At 48.7% G+C, this 18,134-nt stretch overlaps 1 protein-coding gene across 1 annotated transcript in view; it reads right to left on the reverse strand.

The window, feature by feature from the left end:
- Positions 1–16,452, reverse strand: part of NR5A1 (nuclear receptor subfamily 5 group A member 1) — a gene marked incomplete at its 3' end in the record, with an annotated part of 47,460 nt that extends 31,008 nt beyond the window's left edge. Inside the window, exons 1-3 of the mRNA XM_080989449.1 lie at positions 16,260–16,452; positions 12,197–12,338; positions 4,439–5,175 (exon numbers count right to left, since the gene is read on the reverse strand). Of these exons, the coding sequence (XP_080845575.1) occupies positions 4,439–5,175; positions 12,197–12,338; positions 16,260–16,364 (984 nt within the window). The 5' untranslated portion in view covers positions 16,365–16,452. The remainder of the gene's footprint in view (positions 1–4,438; positions 5,176–12,196; positions 12,339–16,259) is intronic.
- Positions 16,453–18,134: the final 1,682 nt, after the last annotated feature.

Genomic DNA, 18,134 nt, shown 5'->3' on the forward strand with positions numbered 1-18,134 from the left:
AAGAAAAAAAGGGGGGGAGGACAGGCGTACCTTGGTTGTCGAATGCCTTGGTACTCATCCGTTTTGGCTCCCGAACACTGCAAACCCGGAAGTGTGTGTTCCGGCTTTCGAATGTTCTTTGGAAGCCGAACGTCTGATGCGGCTTCTGCGGCTTCTGATTGAGTGCAGGATGCTCTTGTAGCCAATCAGAAGTCACACCTTGGTTGTCGAACATTTTCAGAAGTTGAATGGACTCCCGGAACAGATTCCGTTCAACAACCAAGGTACGACTGTAATGCAATGCTATGTTGCGTCAACAGAAGTCTAGTGTCCCGATCATTGGAAGTCATAGTATTGCTCTATTCTGCCTTGGACAGATCCCACCTGGAGTCTTGTGTCCAGTTCTGGGTGCCACAATTTAAGAAGGATGTTGACAAGTTGAAATGTGTGCAGGGGAGGGTGACCAAGATCAACAGTCTCAAAACCAGTGCTATTTTTCCAGAAAAAGAGGTGCCGCAACTCACCCTGAACGCCTCTATTGTTCTCTTATAATGGCAATGGTGCCCACCTGAGAGGTGCAGGAACTAAGTTCTGGTGAGTTCCGGGGGGGGGGGAGCTCTGTTCACAATCAAGACTTATGATGAAAGCTTGAAGGATTTGGGGATGTTTAGCCTGGAGAAGAAAAGACTAAGAGGTGATGGGATAGCCGTCTTCAAATATATGAAGGATTGTCACTTGGCAAATGAAGCAATCTGCTTTTCTGCTGCTCTGATGGGTGGGACCCGAACCAATGGATTCAACTTTTTTAAAAATGGGATTCCAACAAAACACTAGGAAGAACTTTCTAACAGTAAGAACTGTCCAACAGTGGAATAGACTACCTGGGAAGGTGGTGGTGGGCTTTCCTTCTTTGAAGGTTTTTAAGCAGAGGTTGGCCATCTGTCCTGGATGCTTTAGCTGAGATTCCTGCTTTGCAGGGGGTTGGAGGTCCCTTCCAACTCTACAATTCTATGATTCTATGAAGATAATTACAGCTGAGTCCAAGAGCAGCCATGGCCCTCCTTTGCAGACCATCCCACTACAGACTCTCCAATGAGCTTTCAAAGTATTTATCAGACACAGGAGAGCCCCAGGGAAGAAGGCTTCCATCAGGAAACTAGCCACAGATCTTGGAAGCAAACAAAGTTCCAAAACTGGTCATTGTACATTCATGATGGTATCAGTAGAGATGTAAAAATTCCAGAAATTTTGATGCCATGAGAAAAAAATGTTCCCCTCCCCCTGTTTTTTTCCAGAAAAAATAGAAATTTTGGGGAAATTGAAAAAATGTTCAGTGTGGAGTAGTTTTACAAATTGCATGAAATGCAATGTATGTAAAAGTATTATGCTTGCAATGAAACAGGTAACCACCCCGCTTTCCCTCAAAAGCAACAAAAAAAGCAAGAAACCATCAACATAAAAAATAATCAGATTTGCCCCTTAGCACCAACAGCAAATGAAGTTAAGGTCCACCTCAATATTTAAGCTCCATAGAAGGTCTACCCTTTGAGTAGTGCTTAAAAAAGAAAAGAAACAGAAGACACAACATATACATGCAGTTTCTTCTGTCTCATTTTCTGAACTACTGCTATCATTTCCATTTCTTCTTCCTCATTGTCATTTTTCTCATGGACTTCTAAAAAACAGCTTTCAATTTTTTTGCATGCCAGGCCCAGAAGTGTTGCACTAAGGCTCAAACTCTGTTTGAAAGGAAAAGGAGTGTGTGTGGGGGGGTTAAATTGAATTTGTTATTATATATTATAAACTGCATGATAGTAAGACAGCTTCTAAACAGTTAACAAAAATATACAACAGAACATTAAAATGATTGATAAAACACAGTTAAAAGCAGGTATTTAAGAGTATTCAAAAGATGATTAAAGTTAGCAGTGGTTAAAAGAAAGTAAATCGCATGCAGCTTCTATGTGTTCAGATGGGCTGTTTACAACAGCCCTAACGAAAATGTTTTGAGCAGTTGCCGGAAAGAGTACAGTGAGAGCACCTGCCTCCTGGTGTCAGTGGGGGGGAATTGAAAAATTGGGGGGGACGGGACGGGACCAGGCTTTTTTCTGTTTTTTCCCAAAGCCGTTTTTTTCAAGAAAAATTGAAAAAAAATGTGTGGAATATTCAAACTATATCAAACTATTTTTTAAAAAAAATTCCGGGGGGAAAGAGTTTTGGGGAAAAACAGAAAAAAACCTGGGTTTTTCCCCCCGATTTTTCTGGGGTGTTTTCCAGGCCTTCCCATCTCTAGGTATCAGGGTGGTTATAGGTTATCCCACTTTCAAGACAGTTTGCCCCTGCAAAAGTTTCAGGGAGCACAACTGGTGCAGGCCCCATAACTTCCTGCTGAAATCCTATAACATTTCATACCAGAAATGTGAGGGCTATTGTGTGGAGCGGTGGGCTGGGGCATCTTTTCATTCAGCATCTGTTGCACAAGAGTTGCTCCTTCAGATAGTAATAGCACAATAACACTGCAGAACAACTAATAAAGCAGAATGATATTTGGACAGTCTGGTGCAACTCCACCACGAACGCGCTCTTATTGTGTCAGTGAAATGCTGCAAAATAGAACCCACACACCAGTCTGGAGGGAGAGCCCAGACACTGCAATTGTCCAATCTATCGGCAGGAGGCGGGGAGTGGGGTGGAGGGGGTCTTTGCTTCTACCACCAAGGCACTTTCCTGCCCTCTCCAATTATTTCAGAGTCACTTTTGCAAAACATTTTCCATCTCCCACAGTTTGAACACAACACCACTCCCCGCCCCCGTGTCGTCTCATCAATTCACAGCACTGATCACTTGCACAGTACTAATATCTTCAAATGTTTTATCTTTTTTTTTTTATTACAGTGGACACTCGGGTTGCAAACGTGATCTGTGCGGGAAGCACGTTCACAACCCGCAGCATCCACAACCCGCAGCACCGTGTCTGCGCACGCACGGGTCGCAATTCGGCACTTCTGCACATGCGCAAAGCGCAATTTAGGGCTTCTGCACAAGTGCTGAAACCCAGAAATAACCTGTTCCGGTACTTCCAGGTTCGGCGCGGTGCGCAACCTGAAGCGTCTGCAACCCGAGGTATGACTGTATTATTATCATTAGCATTAGCATTAGCATTTATATCCCAGCTTTCCCCCCCAAGGAGCTCAAAGTGCTGTACATGGTTTTCTCCCCTTCCTCATTCAATTCCCATGACAACCCTGTGAGGTGGGTTAGGCTGAGAGAGGCAGTGAATGGACCAAGGTCACACCCAGTGAGCTTCATGGCAGCCAGGTGGGGATTTGAACCCTGGTCTCTCCCAGGTCTTAGTCTGACACTCTTAATGACTACACCACACTGGTTCTTCCTTGTAGCCAGCCTCAGATTTCTCCATCCACACCCTGCTGGCCATTCAAATACAAATCACAAGACCTCAGCCCAGATCAAGCCACAGCACCCATCCCGTCAGAGTCCCATTGCTTGGAGCCACCCTCAAGCCTCCCATCACCAGGAGAAATCCATCTCTATATAATTTATTAAATTATAGGTTGTCACTGGAAGAGGACAGAAGAGCCCAAACCCAGGAAAAACCCCAGGAGCAATCTATTCCACCTCCCTGCCCAGAGGTGAGGGCCTAAGGCACGCCCCCTATCAGTGACCCCGGGGGGGGGGGGGAGTTCCTAGTTGATGTGCATCAGCAGGACTCCCCCTACTGGTGGTTAACCCTTCCCGGACTTCAAGCGGATGGGCTGAAGCCGGATATAGTCGGTTAGGACCAATGCCTAAGCCAATACCGTTCATCACCTGTAACCAATAAAGTTGTGGCCTTATTTAGCCCATTAACCTTAATAATTGTGTCATGTGTCTTTATTTCCACTGGGGGGGGGGCAGGAACTCGCCACGCAAGCAGGACATTTGCGGGGGGGGGGGGGGTGTTAGCAGTTCTCTCCCACTGTTGAGCCCCAGGCAACTAGTATTCACTCTGGAGGTGCCATCATGACTAGTAGCCACTGTTCACCTTACACCCCACGCATTTGCCTAACCCTCCTTTTACTGTTATATCACATTTATATTCTACCTTGGCCTCCCCTCTATTTTATCCTCAAAACTACCGGTATGCTGTGAGGTACACACTGGTGTTAAGTTCGTCATCATTTCAGGACAGACTGCTAAGAGAATTTTGCTCCCAATCTACTGTTAACTTTTTCCTAGTCTGACACTCTAACCATTGAGCTCTGCACGTGCTCAAAGCAGGCCTCGCTTCAGCCAGCTCCAGCCACAGTTCAACCTTCCTCCTCACCACCCACCCCCACCCCCGGGACCAAACAAAGCAACCGCTGGAAACATGTCCAAGTCGGGGAGATGTAGGTCGTGGGAAGCCATTTCCTCTCAGGGTTCATCCCCCACCCCGCAAAAAGCAACAACCCCCCCTCACCTCCAGCTCTTTGAAGAAGATGCAGCTGCGTGCCCACTCCACGATGGCGAAGAGGGTCTGATCTGCCATCTTACACATGAGGCCAAAGGCGCTGAGCTTGTTGTGGAGGCCCTTGCTCTGCTCCTCCTGCAGGCAGGACAGGATGCAGGCCTTGACTTGCGCCTCGTCGGGCTCCTGTTCCAGCAACTTCAGGATCACGTCGGGCATGTCGGCCCCAGTGGCTGGGGAGCCGCCGCTGGCATAGACCTCTGGGTAGGGGTACGGCGGGGCTGCCTCATTTGGATGCATCACGTATGGGTCCAGGAACTCGGACTTGATGGCCCAGCTGGTGAAGGGCGGGTAGTGGTAACCCGAGAGCGGCCTGTGACCCGAGGGCACCAGCATGGCCAGCGCGGGCGTCCCGTAGGAGCTGCACTCATAGTCGATGGGCGTCATGGCGGTGGAGCTGCTTATCCCGCTGCCACCGCTGCCGCTGCTGGAGCTGCTGCTGCTGGGCGGGGGTAGCCCCTTTGCCACCTCAGGCTGGTGGTGTTGGCTCAGGCCGTGCAGCGAGGCCGACAGCCCGCCGGACTCCTCCACCGCCTGCACCGGGGATACGCTGGGCGGCTGGGCCGCCGTCTCCAGTTTGAAGCTGTTGGCGTGGATCAGCGCCTTCTTCTGCTGTTTCATGGCTCGGTCCTGCTTGTACATGGGCCTGAACCTGTTCCAGCCACCCCGCATGCGGTTGGCACGCACGGCTGGAGGGAGGAGGGAGGGAGGAGAAGAAGGGGCAAAGGGAGAGAAAGCGGGGGAAAGGCGTCAGACAAAATCTGGGCAGGAAGGCCCAGTGTTATGTATTGAAGTTCTCACCCTGGCCAACAGGGGTATTGTGTATATAGTTTTCACTCAGGTCCACGTAAGTTAATTTAGGCGCGAAACCCTGGGCTGTTGTGGTTACAATGTTGACAGCCGGCTGCCTATAAAAGCAGGCCGGCTGAGCTGTTTGCTGTTCAGTTCAGTTCCAGCTTACTTATAAAGAACTACTTGGAGAAATCTCTGTGTTGTCTGCTATGTCCACCCACTATTTAATACTGGCGACGGAGATGGGATCAGATGGACATCAGAGCACAGCCACATTTGGACACTCACTGAGCAAAATCACTGAACAGAACCCAATTCAGAGCTGACCATACTGGCTAGAGCACTGTGTTCCATCCATCGCCCACCACGTCGGCATCGGAACCATGGCTTCACTCGTGCCTCTACTGCCATTTGCCCCAGCCTCTGAATCATGGGACTCCTATCTTGCTCGGTTCGGCTGCTGCCTCCAAGCAAACGAGCTGACGGAAGGGTCAGAGGAGCGTAAGTGGGGCCTATTCCTCAGCCTCTGCGAGCCCGAGGTGTTTGAGACGGCCCGAGTTTTGGTCGTGCCACTAGCAGTCCAGGCAGCGCCATGGGACATGATAAAAGAGAAGCTAAAAAACCACTACGCCCCGAAGCCATCCAAAATTGCTGTCATAGTGGCATAGTGATTAGTTTACTAGGACCTGGGAGAGACCTGGGTTCAAATCCTCCCACTCGGCCTCGAAGCTCCCTGGGTGTGCCATTAGAGGCCAGCCCATAGAAACCAACTCCTAGGGGTCGAGGTCCCTTTGCCCACCCCCTAACAAAATTTTCGAGGGGGACAGTTCCCCCCCCCCCCCGGTTGATGGGCATTGCTACTCAAGTGATGTGATGTGTGTGCAGGAAGGGGCTTACCTGCCCTCCCACAATATTTCATACAAGTTAGCCCCCTGGACCAGTCACTGCTTGTCACCCTAGCCTACCTCACAGGGTTGTCGTTGGGATTAGATTGCACCACTCTGGATGCTACATGGATGTCACATTGAGCTTCTCCAAGGAAAAGAGGAGATATAAATGCAAGTAATGAATGAAAAAATAGCATCCAACCAGGGAGTTGTGTTGGAATGTGTGCCCCTCCTTCTCTTTCGTTCCCTTTTTCATGCACCCATTTGCTCCACGCAGAATAATAGAAGAACATAAGAACGTGGGGCAGTTGCCTTTTGCCAAGTCAGAGACTCCTGGTCTATAGAGCTCGGAATTGTCTACACTGACTGGCAGCATCTCCTCACGAGTCTTCTCCCAGCCCTGCTTCCTGGAGATGTCCCTGGGGACTAAGCCTGGGACCTTCTGAACTATAGCCCTTCTCCCCCCTTCACGGCGACCCCTGGTGGATAAAGCCACGTGAAGGCCAGTCGCAAGGCATCAAAGGGTATGGGCACTCTGCATGCACTCAAAGGCACTGCAATGGCATTGCTAGAGAGTGTTGCGATGGGATTCAATCGGGAAGGGAGAACCCTGTACCTCTGCCACCTTAAGCTCCTTGGAGAACGAGGTGGGATATAAATGCAAACAAATAAATATTTTGGACTACAACTCCCATCAACCACCATCAGCTGGGGCTGATGGGAATTGTAGCTCAGAAACCTCCAGGATGAGGCCCAAGGTTTCATCACACCTGCTCCGCCAAGGCACAGAACAGAAGAATCTGGCGGACACTGGTGGGGGTTCTAGCTAAGGGTCCATCTAACCCACCGGTATTGTCTGCTGTGCTGGCAGCAGCTCTCCGGCCAAGGGTCCTTTTAAGGGGGGGGGGGGTGCCAGGGATTGAACCTGGAGCCTTTGGCATGCAAAGTGGGGGCACTTCACCACCGAGCAGATCTCTCCCCCCCCCCCCCATGGCGCCTGCTATCAGAGGGGTTCCAGCCAGCCAGGTTCTGCACAATGGGCGTGCCCAAGGGACTCCAGTGAGTCGGGACCGTGGCCGAGACACTCGGTACTGCTCAGGATAGGAGGCTATTTCCTTGCAATGGTAGAAAAAACTGAGCACCTGCCGGAATAAATGTCCGGACTGCTGGGATTTAAACAAAAAACAAATCTTAATATTATTTTTATTCCTTTCCCCTGGGATCTTTGGAAAGGGAAGTGTCCGCTAGGGTTAGAACTTTTTTACAACCTCATGTTCCTGTAGCTTAGTTAGTACATATGTCAGGAGTGCTCTGATATGTCAGGAGTGCTCTGATGGTGTTTCCTGCTTGGCAGGGGGTTGGACTCGATGGCCCTTGTGGTCTCTTCCAACTCTATGATTCTATGATTCTATGATTCTATGAACTTTTGCCTAAAAACAAAGGAATGAACTGTCATTTCCAAACCTTTTGAAAAAAGGTCACCCTGAAATCAATACATCAATTTTTGTATATGTAACTGTATAATGTATTATGCATAGCATGTATACAGGAAAAATAGAGCTTGCAAATTTTCTAATACATGTACAATGTTTTATACATGGTTCATCACTTCTATTGCTGAGAATAAATTGAGGATCTTGTGCGACATTGTAATGATTATGATTATGATTATATTTATACCCTGCCCATCCAGCTGGGTTTCTCCAACCACAATTGCATATTGCCACAGAAAGAAATATTAAAAATTAAGAAGTTTAGTTGTTTGCCCAAAAATCTTTCCCTATAGACCAATATTTGGATTCTTCTTGAACATTCGCCACAGTTTTAGGAAGTTCCAGGCAGCTGTAAAAGTTATAAACAGTTCCATGAAGTTTTTAAAAGTGCTGATAGTTATGAGTAGTAACTTTACATATACAGCGTTTCCAACTTTTCATTTCAGGGCAACCTTTTTCCATAACTGAGAATAATTAGTCCCTTTTTTAGTGTTTTTAAGCAAAAGTGCATCCCATTATGATACAGGAAATTGGTATACCCCTAGTGCCCAAACAAACACACAGACACGCCTTCTTGGCACTGCCTGCTTTCATCCACATGCCGTGGGATATGTGTAGAGGGTGCTTCTGAGCATGTACAAAGTATCTCCCGCACACATACACGAAAACCCTATCTCCACTGGCTTATCACACAGCTCACCCATAAGCATGTCTGAGTCTGTATGTGCAACTGGAGATGGTGAAGGGACAATCACCCTTAACAAAATTTGAAAATTACAATGGGTAGAGCAGGGAAAGGATTAGATTTTAATTATACTCTATATTGCTTAATGTAGGTTATCAATGGATCTATGGAACCCCGCAAAAAGATATGGGAACTATATATTTGCACACAAATATGGGGATATTTTTTGGGAAGGACGGGAATAAAATTTGGGAATCACAGTTCTTAAAATCTGCTTCCAGATTTCTTTGGGAAAACTCCTTGAAATTATTTCACAGATGGTATTGCACTCCTTTGCAAATGTCAAAAGTATTTCCTTCTTTATCAGCTACTAGTTGGAGGGACTGCAATAAACTTCGTACATATTATCATTTACTGTAATTTGGTGCAAGATTTTTGGAATTTATTCTTGACATGAATGATAAATATTGCTAAAGAAACTATTGTTCGTTGCCCAAAATTACTGTTACTGAATATTTTTGATGATACAAATGTAAATATATTGTCAAAAGAATTGGTCTTATATATGACCTTGGCAGCATGAATAAGACAGTTTGAGCATATAATGCCAACTGTGGCTCAACTGGCTGCCACTTAGTTTTCAGGCCCAATTCAGTGCTGGTTTTGACCTATAAAGCCTTAAGTGGCTCAGGAGCACCACTCCTCAAGGACCGCTTCTATCCATAAGCTCTGAGGCCCTTTTTCATGTGGCCCCTCCACGAGAGATCCAGAGGGCGGCAAGATGAGAAGCGGCCTTTCCTGTGGTGGCTCCCCACTTGTGGGATACTCTCCCCATGGGGGGCTAGCCTGGTGCCATCTCTACATATCTTTAAGTGCCAGGCAAAAACATTCCTCTTCAGCCAGGCCTTTGGCTAATTTTATTATGTTTTTAGATATGCCTTAAGCCACCCAAAGTGGCTGGGGAAACCAAACCAGATGGGTGGGGTATAATTATCATCATCATCATCTGTGGCCTTTTAAACTGTGGGGGGACATTGTTTTTTAATTGTTACTAAGGGATGTATTTTTTGTGATTTTATATTGTACACTGCCCTGTGATCCTCGGATGAAGGGCAGTCTAGAAATGTAATTAATTAATTAATTAATTAATTAATTAATATAAATAATAATAATTGCAACTCAGTGGAACACAGCCCAAAATCTTACACTGGACACTTTGTGCCACACACTCTGGAATACAGCTTTAATGGAGAGAAGCACACATATCTGAGATTTTGAAGACGAGTAGAACCTCCGGACACTTTATATGATTTGGCATTCCTTTATGACATAGGCAACAGAACCATCATTTTCAAGACAACCCTCATCGCAAGCCTGGCAACTATGGAACTAGCCTTAATGATCTGATAAAATTGGTAGTCTTTACTTGGGCTTTGTTGGGAGGAAGCCAAAGGGTCGTCTAGCCCTACCCCCGCAGTGCAGGAATCACAACTACGGAACCCCTGACAGGTGGCTCTCCAACCTCTGCTTCAAAGCCTCCGAGGAAGGAGAGACCATCACCTCCCGCGGGAGACCCTTCCACTGTCGAACAGCTTTGGCTGTCAGAAATTTCTTTCTGATGCTGAGTCTGAATGAATCTCCTTTCTTGTCGCTTGAAACCATGGGTTCGGGTCCTACCCTCCGGAGCAGGAGAAAACAAGCATGGTCCATTTTCCATGCGACAGCCCTTTATGTATTTGAAGATGGCTCTCATATGATCTCTCTGTGTGTTTATTTTTATCTTGTTTTTATTATTTGAAACCCCAATTGGTTCCCGGAGACACGTGTCCTTCCAGACCTAGACTACTATGCTGTGGAGCAGCCTCCTGCGGGACCAGCGCCCAGCCTCGCCTCCTCCTTTCCACCCCATGGAGGAATTTGCTTTCACTTTATGTCGTTCAAAGCCGCCGCCCCATCCTGCTCTCCAGGCTGCCACGCCGCTGCAAGCTACAGGCAGCCCTCAGCTCTCCAAGGCAGGAAGGTCCCCACGAACAAGACAGCAACCCGCAGCGGCAGCGGCAGCGGAAACAGAGCTGGAAAGTCGGGTTTTAAACTGGGAGTACCAGCAAATAGTGTGCATTGAATCGGTACTGCGGCTTTTTAATTGCTAGACTCTAAATGGGAAATATACCAATCTTCAGCTCACTCAGTGGAAACAGAGCTGGAAAGTCGGGTTTTAAAAGCAATATAAAAATAAATGCGGGTTTTTTCAGGACTTCTCCAGCAAAGCGCACCGAGCATCAGGAATTGGGCCTGGGCAATGAGACGAGGGGAGGGACTCCTGTCAGATTTAATTATCGCCCTATTGCTAGCCCTTTCTCAAAGAGTCAGCATTATGACGCAGGTGGGGCGGCGGGCACGAAACGCTCTTTGGACATAAGAGCGTCAGAAGAGGCTGCACAGGCATTTTGCCTCAAGAACATAAGAGGAGCCCAAGCGGGGAGGGGGGGCATCCAGCCCCGCATCCTGTTCTCACAGTGGCCACCCAGATACCCCCATGGGAAACATGCAAGCAGGATCTGAGCACGTCTGAAAGCATTGCTGCCATTGATAGCCTTATCATCCTGCATGAATTCGTCCAATCCTCTTTTAAAGCCTTCCAGGTACTGGGATACTGCCAGGGAGATAAAGTCCATCATGGCCCCCAAGCCGTCTGCCGGACGATCCATCGACCTCCCGTAGGCACGCAGTATCAGCAATTAGCGACATGAGTTTCTAGAAAATATCTTGCCACATTCCAGAGCTCATGCACACTCTATCAGCAGATAATGCACAGCCAAAGTCGCACTCAGGAGAGCATTATTTACAAGTTTATTCAGCGTTGATCAGAACACAGAAAAACATGACTGCCTGCTTTAGTGTCTACGACACAGAGAGAGAAACGAAAGCAACAGAAAACATAAACATCCTGTGAACAGGAAATACGCAGACTCTGTGACTCACAGCCTGCTCCCTTTTAAGGTGGAACGGAAATATCCTAACACCAGGTTGGTTACCATCACTGGCTCCTGAGGAACCACAAGAATACTGTCATCATTATCTGACTTTCCCAATGATAACGGCCTTAGGGGGCCTCCACTCAAATGGAACACTGAATTAATAGTAATAAGGATATTGTGGCTTGCAACTAAGCTTGACAGCATACACAGAAAAAGCACTCAGCTCCTTTACATTTTACATGGTCTCACTTCCAAGAGTCCTTGCAGGGTAAGGTCCCTGCCCTTCTTCTAGAGACCCACAAGGGACACATGGAAACCCAGCAGAAGGAGAAGGGGGGGATTACTAGGGGACGGGGTGGGTAGAGGGGAAAGAGGCTAAAGATATAAAGGAAGCAGATCTAGAACATCTCAAAAAGTCTCTTTTAAACCACCTGGCACTGTTGTTTGGGTGGACGCTGTGTGTGGAGGCGCGCTCTTTTCAAAAACGCATGTCCTGGCCAGGGAAGGTTTTGCATTCTAGGCAAGAAATGCATGTATACCTATATATTTTGCTTCCCCGCCCCCTCAGAGGTAGAAAAGCAACGGGGGTTAAGAGGGGGAACGAGGAAGAAAATGGCTGGTAGGAGTCAAGTCACCAGTCCTTCCACCCACTCCTGCCCACGTCAAGTCTCACGTCCCCACATCTTGTTTGGGCTGGAGCAGAAGCCCTCCTGGCCGCGGTTAGCTCAGAGGCAGCAGCATCCAGGACATAGGCTGGATGTCAGGATCCCTCCCCCACCCACTTGGCAGAAGGCACTTTCCCGTCAGCACCTACCTTCTGTGTTGCAAAGACTCACCCCCTCCCGCCCGCCCAAGACTATGCCAACTGGAGTCACCTTCGAGTTTCATGCCCACCACAAGGCACTTCTGGAACCGGCAATAGGGACAGCTCTTGCGTTGTGTCTTGTCGATCTTGCAATTCTGGCTCTCCATACACGTGTAGTGCTTGTTATTCTGCACCGTTCTCTTGAAGAAGCCCTGAGGAGGAGGAGGAGGAGGAGAAGAAGAAGAAGAAGAAGAAGAAGAAGAAGAAGAAGAAGAAGAAGAAGAAGAGTTTGGATTTGATATCCCGCTTTATCACAATCTCCTTTTCCCATCCTCCCCCACAACAAACACTCTGTGAGGTGAGTGGGGCTGAGAGACTTCAGAGAAGTGTGACTAGCCCAAGGTCACCCAGCAGCTGCATGTGGAGGAGCGGAGACGCGAACCCGGTTCCCCAGATTACGAATCTACCGCTCTTAACCACTACACCACACTGGCTCTCTCCCAACCAAAGCCAAATGATGTCTGTCTCCCAACCAAGGGGCAGAACTGCCCCTTTCGCAAAGAGATGGGCAATTGCCAGCCCTTGGCCTGATTTCATGCAACCGTTGGCTTAATTCATCCAGGGGGAAATTTAAGAGGTCGGGGGCCAGCGCTGTCCGGAGACACTTCCGGGTCACGTGGCCAGCGTGACAAAGCTGCTCTGGCAAGCCAGCACCAGCGCAGCACACGGAAACGCCGTTTACCTTCCCACTATAAAGCGGTACCTATTTATCTACTTGCCCTTAGTAGTGCTTTCGAACTGCTAGGTGGGCAGGAGCTGGGACCGAAAGACGGGAGCTCACCCCGCCGCGGGGATTCGAACCGCCGACCATGCGATCGGCAAGCCCTAGGCACTGAGGTTTTACCCACAGTGCCACCTTATATTGTGATTATTTTAAATAAAGCACATTTCCGCAAGTCATTTTGTCTTGTGAACTTCTGCACGCCTCCGATGACGTCACAACCCCAGGCAATTAAATAAAAAGATCTTCAACTCAGAACAGGGTGGGCGGCTCAGCTCCAGGAATGAATCCCTAGAAGAGGTGGCCTCACCCTGGGGAATGGGAGCCTCAAGAGCACGCCTCTTCTCAGAATGCAAGATGGGCACGGTTCCTCAGTTGGCTCCACTGCCCAGGCCCCCTCGCTTCAGCCCCGGCACCTGTCTGCAGATACCCCATGCCCTGTCATATTCTGCCTCCTGGAATCTAACCTTCAGCCAGGATGTTAAACTGCAAGAACCACGGGGGGGGGGGGGCAGTGCCGGCTTACCACACAATTGTTAATTCTGAATTTCAGATTGTTGTAAGCCGCCCTGGGACCTACTGGTGAAGAGTGAGCAATACATTTAATAATTCTAATTCTAATTCTGAAGTGTAAGTGAAGGAATACACTTTTTCCAGCGAGAGACTGAGACAGGGTGGCAGATGTTTCTTAAGACTAGAGTTTCTCACAGGACCTAACTGGCAACCCACCCACCCCCGCAAGGCGCTTAGGGCATTATCAGTCCCCCAGGGAAAGCGCATCTCCCTTTCGCTGGTGGTGAGGGTGGTGGCGGCCGGGCCTTCAAGCTGGAGCTGCCAATTCCCCCCCCCCCACACACACACACATGATGGGGGGCACCTCCGGAAGTTTGAAGAGACTCCATGGACCTTGCCCTTCCTTTGTGGGAGCCTCACGACAAATGTGACAGACATACCCCGAGACACATCCTGGTAAACTGAGGCTTCCGTCTTTGGGCCTCTCCCTCCCCCACCTTCCTTGATCCTACCATTAAGGTGGGAATCTCAAAAGCACCGTCTCAAAACAAGCAAGCAAGCAAAAACACCTTTAGAGACAGCAAGGGAGGACGGGGAACTGGAAAGAAACTAAACCGAACTGAACGAAGAAAAACAGAATAATGTCTTCCCTCACCCGGCAAATAAATAAATCCACAAAGCAGAAAAATGACCAAGAACAGACATTTTTATTTTATTATTATTATTAATAATAATAATACCCCGCCCATCTGGCTGAGTTTCCCCAGCCACTCTGGGCGGCTCCCAATGGAGTGTTAAAAACAATACAGCATTAAATATTAAAAACTTCCCTAAACAGGGCTGCCTTCAGATGTCTTTTAAAAATAAGATACAGTAGCTGCTTATTTCCTTGACATCTGATGGGAGGGCGTTCCACAGGGCGCGCGCCACTACCGAGAAGGCCCTCTGCCTGGTTCCCTGTAACCTCACTTTAAAGGGATGCCCTTGCTGGGTGTCATCATTTGGGGGGTGGTGGAGGGCAATATTCGCCTCATCCCCCCCCCCCCCAATTTCTCCCTAACCCTTCTCGCACCCACCGCTTGCAAAGCGGCCCTTCCCAGCAGGGGCCCCCGCCGAGCACCGTCCTCTGGCGGCCTCCGGAGACCCTGTTTGGCGCAAACCCGTTCCTGGAGAGAAGGACGGAGCGGGCCGGCCGGGTCTGGTCCTGAGCACCACTAGGCCTTTTGCACAGAAGGGCCGAGTGCAGCGCTCCGGGGCTCCATTTGGTTCACCCCCTCGACTCCAGGGAAAGAGGCGCGCAGGGTCCTCGGGCGTTTTTCGCGCAGCCATATATTTTCCCGCGCCTAAAAATATACAAGGCACTTTCTTGGAAAATAATTGCCATCGCATCCACACCCCGACGTGCACATGCTGCTCACCGGAAAGCGTCCCCAGATCCCCAACCGCCAAACGCTCCCCTAGGTTCAGTTTTTTAATAATATTAACTGCTAAGACTTGCGGTTCCCCAAAAGACGAATCTCCTTCATTGAATCACCTTTAGAGAACTCCAGACCGGGATGCATTTTCCCGGACACATTTCCTGATCGAGTCGCCTGCAAACCAGTCGATTTCGTTTATTCCGGAAGCATTTTATTCATTCTCAGATAAGATTTCCAAAGAATTCCTACCGTGCATTTTTCGAAAAGAGTTTTAGGGACGAAAAGGCCGCGCAGGGGAAGCATTTGCCCCCCGGCCCCCACCCCCTCCCCGGAACAGACTTAGGGAACCTATCGCTCCTGAATGGGAGTGACATCAAATCGGCGTTACATGCGATTTTGGGCGCCGGATCACGGACTCCTTAAAACTCGCCATCCGTAAAATCGGGGTTCGAAGAGAAGTGATAAACATTCGCAGTCCTCCTGTGGCCTCTAAAATATCACAAATGATCGAAAACAAAAACCCCAAAGGAACTGAGGCCGTATTGTGGGTTCTACAGGGCGAGCGTTGTGGGGCTGCGCTACAGAGATGGGCCCGAGAAAATTAAGATGAGTGACGGCTTCTACAGGTCGAAATATGTACCGGGATTTTCAACAGAATATGGGAAAGGTTCTGGGGTTAATGAAATACTGTTCTGAAACGCTGGGTAATCCAGAGTTCGATGTGGATGGCTTGGTGCTTAAGAAAAATATATTTAACAATAATTTTGGAGCTATTTTAATCAATATAATGATTTGCATTTATGTTGCTAATATTAGTAGCATGACTTAATTTTAATGATTATTTTTAATAATACTGAAGCAGTTATCACTATTTCATATAACCATGAAGCAGTGATAGCGATAATAATTCAAATTTTGTTTGCATCCTAATTATTTCCTTTTCAATCCTGTACTCACCGTTTTGCCCTGCAAATATTTGTAAACCCCATCCCTAGCCGAGAGATGAACCTCTTTTAAATACGCACGTCCAGCGTCATGTATTAAAATACGCCACCATAATTTTCTGCACTGACGGTTTTGCTCTGGGGTGTTTTAGGGCGCTGCAGTTAAGAAGCCCAGGGCGATAGCCAATTTTCAATGCGGCATTTATTATGATAATCCCATCCGGGGGTCATTATTCAGTCGGCGGGTGGAGCGGAGTTCATTGGGGAAGGGGGAGCCTGCATTTTTTTTAAAGAAGGGCATCCGACCCCACAAGCCCACGCTGCTGCCCTGAAACATTTTGGGGGGTCCAAATTTGGGGATCCCTGATCTCAAACCTCTTCCCTCTCTCCTTCCTAAGAAGAAGACCACTAAGCCCCTTTCTCGACTGCGGAAGGCAGTCCCGAGCGGGTCGCTGTCCCTCGACGGCCGGCCCTTACCTTGCAACTCTCGCAGGTGAGCAGTCCGTAATGGTAACCGGATACCTTGTCCTCGCAGACTGGGCAAAGCTCGTCCAGATCATCGTCGTAGGAGCAATCCATCATCTCCTCTGAAAGTAGGAGAGCCGGGCAGCGTCTGAGCCTTAATCGGCGGTGATGGTGGCGGCGGGTCCGGGACCTAAGGGCGGACTGGCAGCGGCACCGACCGACCGATGGGCAGGGGAGGGCAGCCGCCTTTATAACTGGGCGGGGAGGCTGCGCTAGCCCAGTCTCTTCCACCGCCTCTTGAGGTGGGGTGGGGGTGGGGGTGGGCGGGAGTAAGAAGCGCCCAGCCGAGGAAGGAGGGCGCTGGGGAGTGGAGAGTTAGGGCTCCATTATACCCATGGGGTGGGGCGTCGGGAGTCAGAACCCCCACCCACCCGATGGGGGCAGTGCTCCCCCCCCCCACCGCGGCCCTTTGAGCAGATCTCCGCTTGCCCCACCTCCTGGCGCAGCCCGAAGACGAAACGTCCCATCCTCATCAGCCCAGCTGGAGACTAGCTTCCATGCACTTGAGGCCCCGACGGGGCGCACTGGCTACTCAGGAGCAACAGTGGAGGCGAAAGGGCTACATTGGCTCCCAGTACCTTTCCAAGCACAATTCAAAGTGCTGGTGCTGACCCTTAAAGCCCTAAACGGCCTCCGTCCAGTATATCTGAAGGAGTGTCTCAACCCCCATCGTTCTGCCTGGACACTGAGGTCCAGCGTCGAGGGTCTTCTGTTGGTTCCCTCCCTGGTTTCCCACCCCCCCCACCCCCACTCCAGATTGGAGCGACCGAAACTCTGTGCTCCTCGGGAAAACATGGGGCGGGGGCATGGGGGGGTATTCAGCGGCCTTCTTCTCTTGGGGGGGAAAGTCTCCCTCCGGGTTTGTTTTTTCTCACCCTGGATGGTTGGGTGGGTGCACGCGTGTGTGACGTCGACCGGGCCTCCCCAGTGGCGCGCTGCGCTCCTCACGGTCAGCCCGGGGAACTGGCCAGCAGCCCAAAGCGCGCAGACTGAGGCGCCGCGGAGATTCAGCCGGGCCGGTTCGCCTCGGCCAGGAGACTTCCTGGATTTCAGGGGAGTCCGGGACCGAGCAAAAGAGTGGGGGAGGGAGGAGGGAAAATTACCCCCCCCCCTTCCAAAATGTGTTTCGGATTGTTTTCAGGAAAAAACCAAACAAGACTCGGAAGCATCTTTTCTTTGCCTGTGTCGAAAGAGAACACGCGTCAGCCGGAGAACTTCATGCCGCTACCGCCGGTGAAAAGAAAACGGGGGTGGCGGTTTTTATTTGTTTTCCCCGCGCCCAGCCTCATGTGCCGTTTTTATTTTCTTCCACCCACTCAGCAAATCACGCTCCAAATTACTAGAGATTTGGGTAATTCGGAAGGCGGGGAGAAATATCAATCTTACTGTTATACCATAACCTTATATACTTTAAATATAATATATTACAATTCATAGCATGTTAATATAAATTAGAATGTATGATAATTATGTAATAATATATTGAGGGCAGAAGACATATAAATATTAGAGTTGTTATACAATATTGTGTTATATAATTTATAGCACACTCTGTAAGATATAGTAATGTTAATACGATAAAATATTATAAAATATTTATATTATTATTAATTCAGGGGGTACATTAATATTATTTTTGTTATACTATGATTGTACACTATACATTTTATATAATATTAAAATTTATACTTTGTAACATATTATAAACGGTAATTATGATAAAATATTGTAATGTATTAATTTTTTTATTGTGTAATAATAATATTGTAAGCCACCAGCGCGTTATGCTCTCGGGCAGCAGCCGCAGCACACACATATCGCTAATAG

The sequence above is a fragment of the Podarcis pityusensis genome, assembly GCF_964106645.2.
Source record: "Podarcis pityusensis genome assembly, chromosome: W".
NCBI lineage: Eukaryota > Metazoa > Chordata > Lepidosauria > Squamata > Lacertidae > Podarcis > Podarcis pityusensis.